At 38.9% G+C, this 7,363-nt stretch overlaps 1 protein-coding gene across 1 annotated transcript in view; it reads left to right on the top strand.

The window, feature by feature from the left end:
* Positions 1–1,158: 1,158 nt before the first annotated feature.
* The window catches only part of st6galnac5a (ST6 (alpha-N-acetyl-neuraminyl-2,3-beta-galactosyl-1,3)-N-acetylgalactosaminide alpha-2,6-sialyltransferase 5a), a 58,700-nt gene continuing 52,495 nt past the window's right edge, over positions 1,159–7,363 (top strand). The window contains exons 1-2 of the mRNA XM_056264391.1: positions 1,159–1,443; positions 2,109–2,300. Of these exons, the coding sequence (XP_056120366.1) occupies positions 1,429–1,443; positions 2,109–2,300 (207 nt within the window). The 5' untranslated portion in view covers positions 1,159–1,428. The remainder of the gene's footprint in view (positions 1,444–2,108; positions 2,301–7,363) is intronic.

Here is a 7,363-nt window from a genome sequence, read left to right as displayed (position 1 = left end):
CTCTTTTTGTGAAGAAAAAGTAGATACTTTTGAGTGTGTAGCAAAAGAGTACAAGCTTTGGGACATAGGCTACTATCACGTCATACATTGCTTCTTTAACGGTTGCTCTCTGTCGCATCCTGTCACAGCAAACTGGCCTGTCAATCATCTTGTCACATTTAAAATCCTCCACATTTCATTTAATTTGATTTCCTACCGAATGCGGAGACTCTCCTCATATTCATGCATAATGATGCATTTAAAAGTGAATGGCCAAACGGAGCTTTATAAAAGTCCACATTGTTATTGCAGATGAAACACAAAAAGAATAACATTAAAATAAATATTTTTTATTAGGTTAAACTTTGATTAGTCACTCAAACCTTTATCTAAACCTGTCGCGCATATCCGCCATGTTTTGTAGTTTTTTTAACACTTTTTACTCGTGTTTGTAGTTCCTCCTCCAAAGCGCAATTGGTTGTGGGTAATATTAGCTGTTATAGTGAGCAGGGATCCACACTTCGAAAATCCACCGGAAATAGTAGACCATCCGGGGACTTTTGACATACTCTTTTCGCTTTGGGACACACTTATTCTAATCTCACATACTGTTTAGGATGGATAGTGTGGATATTGGGATGCAGGGTCCTTGACTTACTATGGCTTGGCCCTCTGCAATTTCACAGCTGTATACCACCAATCACAGAGCTGAAAGCGTTAGGTGGAAAAATCAGAATATGGAGAAAACCTACCGATCTACACAACACAACACAAATTGAATCGTTAGATTTGTAGGGTTCATTTCCTCAAAAAGATTTAGATGTTTATTGTCAAATTATGAATTCATAAAATAACATTAGAACTGATGACTTTTCATTTAAAAGGGGCCCTGGCGGTTCCTCTCTGATATATAGCAGCAGCCCGACATGGCGGTATATCTTGTATGACTATGTTTGTCTGACTGATGCAACAGACTCTTAAAATTGTGTTGCAGCCAGCCAATCAGATCGGGACTGGCAATTTCATTACCACTTTTCTCTGCAATATGCATCGGGCAGTGAGTGTGACAAATACTGTGGATTGAGTTCAACCTGGCATATTACCTGTAGTTGTAGGCACATGTTGCCGCAATGACTCCAAATGTGCAATTTGTTAGAGATATTTTAGCCTATTTCCATGAATTTCCACAGTGCAATTTGTCCTAAACGCTAAATTAGAGTTCACACCCAAACCCCATGATCTTTAGGACCGTGCGGTGTCACAACGGTCTGTGCTCGCCGAGCTCAAGAATGGGTTCAGTCCGCGCGCACAGCACACACACTGACATCTCCCAGCGCGAGCGGAGCGCGGCAATTTAATGACGACATAATCTGATGAAGTAGCAACAATCGGGGGGAAAAAGTGGATCTTCATGCGCACATTCCCAGGAATATTCCAGCTGGCTTCAGGATGAAGACACCGATGGTAATTGTATTGAAAACAGTTTGAATGTCTCGCATCTCTCCAGTGCAGCATTGTTGCTGAAGTACTGCGGCTCTCTGTTGCTTTCACATGCTGAATGAAAGAAGATTAAAGACAATAAAAAAAGAATTAAAAAAACTTAATCCCCATGTCTAAATCATGAGGAGTTTGTCGGAAATTAAATTTATGGAGACAGGAAATGTTGCTTTGTGGAAAGAACGTGGCTTTTGTGAATTTTATTTTTTAAAATATTTTTAAAACAATTTCCATGAGAATATTATGTATTTCTATGCATTGCAAAATGATGCAAACAGTTTTATTTGATTTTAGTATGGCACTATTAAATAATAACAGTCTTTGAAATAAAGGAGCTTTTTTCTCTCTCTCGCTATGACAAGATCAACATGCGATCAAATATACAAAATTTTACTTTGTTTAATGTTGCTGTTGCAAAAACATTTTTTGCATGATCTGGTGCATTAGTCTTAGGCATCAGCATTTAGTTAGAACCTGCAAGTTCTTATAATCTCAATCTAATTAATATTTGAGCATGGGAAATCTGATTTGTATCCTATAATTGACTGCGCCGAGGGCATGAGTTGGTGATGATTTATGACCTTGGCTTGCGCTCTGTGGTGGATTTGAACTTTTGCCCTCATGTTTTCCAGCGTCATGGAGTTGCCGTTTTTCTCGCGATCACCATGTGCACCAGTCTGTTGTTCGTGTACAGCGTCAGCTACAGTAATAATACTACAGCATCCCGCGCGTCTAAGGGCGCGTCAGGTGAGAAAGTGGAGCCCACCAGAGCGCCGCGCGCGCCTCCAGCACTGCAGGGGTACAGCAGCATCATTGAGCACAAGGTAAACGGTTGTTCTTTATCTATTCGAGTGAAGTTGTCTGTAACCAATGCAACAAAAACTCACTATTGGTTATTACCAGAGTTATGCACATTTGTATCCTGCTGCAAAATCAGCTTTGTTTTGAAAGAAGATAGCAAGTTTATGATCCAAGGTTGTTAGCTTGTTTAAGAAACCAGTGTAAATGTATGTGTGTGTGTGTGTGTGTGTGTGTGTGTTTAATCACACTTTTTTTGCAATTAATTGCGATTAATAAAACCTAACATTAAAGTTAATATATTTTATATTGTAATATTTTTACATTTAATCTCCAAAATGACATAGAAGCAACATAAAGACAGTAGCCTAAATATTTGTTTAATGGGATCTTTTTTATGAATGAAGCAGGACAGTATCACCGATACCAACTGATGTCTCTATGAAATAGATTTTTTCTCTCTCAATGTTAGACATTAATTATAGGCATTCACATTGCAGTATAATTGAAAGCTGACATTTTTAACATTTATTAGGCTTTAAATATAACGAGTCTCACATTTACCTGTGCCCTTCAAAATTTCAGGGCTATTTTTATTTTTTATTGGCCCAGTCAGACCACTTCAGATTTTTACTTGCCCTGTCAAAATCCACAAAAAGTTATTGTTTTCATTGTTTTCGACCCCTGTAACCTTGTAAACAGGTTATCGATATATATTACAGTGTTGATATGATTTCAATAATCGATATTTTTGACAACACTACAGTGCACTTTATTATTTCAGATGCCTTTTAAAAAAGACTCTAATTGAAAAAACGTATATTATATTTAAAATTCAACCCACCAAAGTGGCTAGTAGGAGTGACATGCCACTGCTGAAATCCACACGCATTTGGCAGGTTGGTGGGTGTTTATGTCAAGCCATATACATATATACGGTTAAATATCCTACAATAAATTTACCTACAATAAAATACTATCATAATTCACAATGCAGGCTTCTGTAGGTGCTTGTACAACAAACGGAGTATCTGTGGGATAACAGCAGTGAAGTCCATTATGTTTGAGCCATTATGTTGATGAGTGTACCTGCTGGCTGGCTTTCATTTTCGTTCAGCCCGTAATAGTGTTACAATTGGTTCCACTGTTACATGGAGAAAAGAGTCTAAGCATTATGATTGACCTTTAAGCCTGATTATAACTTGCAGTCTGCACATTATGTACTGTAGCAATTTTGTGCTTAACTGTTCGATTATAATGGGGGAGAGAGTTGGCAATGCTATTGCGTTGATCTGATTGATTGTTATATCTGGGGAACTTTTAATATATACTTTTAATATTAAGACTCAGCATAGAAAAGTCAAGAATAAGGACATCTTTTTAGATAATCCAATTATATTTCAAGAGATTACTGAAATGCAGACACGGCTAATCACTGTGCGGCAGCAGTCATTTCCTGCTCATGTTTACTGTGAAATCAGTTGCCTTGAACTTGTAATAAATTGTACTACTGTAAAAATTACTGGTAAATTACTGCAAATAGTAACCAGGAATTGACTATAAATTCACATGATTGTGGTATTGGGGCATGTTATCACCAAATGTTTCCCTCTGCTATAAAGGTGAAAATGTTCAATTGCTTTTAGAGAAATTGACTTTCAAAATAATCCTCTAACAATAATAATTAAAAAAAAAAAGGTTATGCATCATCTCTTTGGTCTGATTGGTGTTTTCATGGCCAGTGCCGGCGTTCTCTAATCTCATCTTTGGTTAAAGCAGCACTAAGTAGGAATTCCGTTTTTGTCAAACAGCGACCCCTAGAGTCGCTGTGGAGTACTTGTACTGTCGTGAATAGCACTCATGCAGAGATGGCTCTGCACTCACGGCCGGATCCCCTCCCCTTGTACACCGGTACCTGTTCAGTAGGATGGACGCTGTAACGAGTGGAAATAAGGTATGGCCCCTTTAAGAGCTGCGCGCGCGCCCTGTTTAACTGTCGGCATGCTGTATTGTATGTGCGCCTCGAACACCACATGTATACGCCGCCGGGTTATTTCTGTTTGATGCTCATTTTATCAGAATTTTATCAGATCTGTTTTTTGCCGTAAAGCAATTCGTTACCTCGCGAGACCTGATATCACACGATACTTCCTAACACTGAGGCCGGCGGTTCGCCGGCCCAAAGTTGCAAGGGTGGTTTTGCGGCTCACAGGCACCAGGGGGGTGCGAGACGACCACCATTCAACACGAAATCAGTAATATAAACATTACAATGACTCCAAAGCTGTTCGGTTAAGGTAAAAAAGTTACTTAGTTCACCTTTAACTGGAGCAGTTTTGGTCACAAAAAGGTATTTCCATTTCACTTCCGTCACTGAATTCATTCCTCTTGTTCAAATGGTCTTGAGATTCTACAGAGGAGGGCTGAAGGGAAGAATCTGATCCCAGGCACTAACCCTTTCCTCCATCGGCCATTAATCACTATTTACCCCTGGCTCAGGCAGACGGGCGGCTCGATACTCACCTGCCTTTAGCAATATCAGCTTTCAACTCGAGCGAAATCCCTCATTGACCTCTTCTATCTCTTATTGATAAACCCAAGCATTTTTTGTCTGATGAGATTTGACACCACTCTTCTGATGCCTCTGTTGATGACTGCCATGTCGTTCACACGAGGGCTGATAGAAAACGCACTGCTATGGTAGCCGCGCTGCACTCTAAGTCACGGAAGAGCTGTTGACAAAGCCAAATGAGCCTGTGATCGATCGGCGAGTTCCTTTGACGGCTCTATGTCTTCCAGTGCTCTGTTTTCTTTCTTTTTTTTTGCAAAGTCTCTGATTCAATTCACATTTATTTGTATAGCGCTTTTCACAATACACATCATTTCAAAGCAGCTTTACAGAAAAAGTCCACGTTACAATTTAGAGTGATCTGTTATCAGAGGTAACTGTCTAAGTTATGTATTTCAGAAATGTACAAAATCACAGTTCAGATTTCGCGTCATCTGAAGTCTTCGCAGGAGTCTGATGGCTTGAGTTGACATTTGCTGAATGATTTCATTTGTTAATGATATTAGTTGTAATATATGAATTCAAACTCATTCAAACTCCATCCATCCATCCATCCATCAAATTCACAAAATCTATTTTAGATTTTTTTGTGTTTGCACATGCAGTATCATGTGTTGTTTAATGAATGTTGTTGGACCTTTTGTTTCCGACTGTATGACTTAAGTTCAATACATCAGAATTCACATTCAGCGCATGTCTTTTCAAGTACTATTTAAGGACCTCCGCCTCAGTGGATGTCTGTGAGGTCTGTTTCTTTCAGCCGAATCTGAATTTGGGTTTCTGCGTCAGATCAGTGGATGTCAGTGTGAAAGCAATGCATGATTTCAACATTTGTGATTTGTTCAGGACAGTAAGGTCAAAGATGAGAGCAAAGCGCAGGAATCTGCTTAAAAGCAGTTGGTGGTATGACTGACGGCTGAGTGCACATGCATTTGTGCTGCTTTAAGACTTTAAAGATTAAAGCCCTGCACATTTTTTAAAGTAGATGCCAAGTGCTGCTTATTGTTTTGTTTGCCACCGGATTATGTGGGTGGATTAGAAAGTCCACCATTACATCAGTGATGTCTGGCTGACAGTATAGAAAGAATGCATATTATACTGCCCCAAATTCAGACCTGCCAGTTCAAAGGAAACAATTCTCGAGAGCATGTTAGAGAATGTACAGCCTGCTAATGTGATTTGAAGATAGTAGTGGAAGGGCTCAGTTTGAATCACGGACGCAGATAGAATTATGAAATACTATTCCAAATGCTTTTAAACCCAGCTGAATTCTTAGAAAAGGCAAGAGACATATGCCAGCGCATTCTACTGTTTCACAGAACTTAAAGAGATAGTTCACCCAAATAAAAACAAGAAAACTACTCACCCTCAGTTCGTTTTAAACTCGTTTAACTTTCTTTCTTTCTGCGGAATGCAAAAGGAGAAATTTGACTCAATGTTCAAACTCTTTTTCATACGATAGATTTAATACCGAGCCAATGACTAAGGGCTGGGAAACTCGGGAAATAAAAACAAAAAAGCACCATGAAAGTAGTCCATATATATATTATGCACTATAGTTGAAGTCTTTGAGAGTCATTCGATAGTTTTGTGTGAGGTGCAGATAACAGTTTGAGTTATTCAATGATTGTCTTCGCTCCCAAGTATCATTCACATTTGTGTATATTTAAAACATGCATTAAAACATGTCCAACCAGGTTAAACTGTTTGTGTGTGTTTTGTGTCTTGTAACTGATTTTTGCACAAATTCAAATGACATCAGTGAGATTTTAAATGTAAATTAGTTAAATTTCAGTGTATTCCTCACAAATCTTAAAACATCAGAAGACTCGCTGAACACAAATTGAACAATTTTATGATTTTTTTTTTTTTTTGTCATTGTTGGTTACCAAGAACTGTCATGCAATGAAAAATAGAGGCATGCATTCTTCAAAATTTCCTTTTGTGTTCCACAGAGAAATAAAAAACCGCTACAGGTTAGGAATGACAGGAGGGTGAGTCAATAATGACAGCAGTGGCGTCATGCCCATTCAAAGTGAGGGGGCACGTGCCCCCTCAGATTTTTCCTCCCTGATAATTTTTTTAAATTACTTGTTATAATCAGATTCAGCACGTTGTTCATCTTCAATCCGCAGCGGCGCCGAGCAGAGCGCACGTCAGAAACAGAGGACACAGGACAGGGTGTGTGTGTGCGCGCGTGTGTGTTCATCTGAGCCTCATTGGTCTGTCACTGCTCGTCAATGTCAGAATATTTGAGATGGCCAATGAAATCAAAGGAGGCGGGCTTTATGCTCACAGAAGCTTAGCGCGAATTTTAGACTCACTCGACGCTTCAGTCAGTGTACAGTCAAGTGCGAGATGTAAGTTGCTAAAGTAAACATTTCATATTTGACAGTTTTTTTAGTTCATAAATGTTAAACGAATGACGAAAATAATCAGGCACACGAATATACTTTTGTCTAATTTCGCCATTTTGAACTGAAAATAGGCCTATGTAACGTGACTCGTAATGGCTAATAA

The sequence above is a fragment of the Rhinichthys klamathensis genome, unplaced genomic scaffold, assembly GCF_029890125.1.
Source record: "Rhinichthys klamathensis goyatoka isolate OS25496 unplaced genomic scaffold, OSU_Roscu_1.1 h1tg000011l_1, whole genome shotgun sequence".
Classification (NCBI taxonomy): Eukaryota; Metazoa; Chordata; class Actinopteri; order Cypriniformes; family Leuciscidae; genus Rhinichthys; species Rhinichthys klamathensis.
This window is presented reverse-complemented; position numbering and strand designations above follow the sequence as displayed.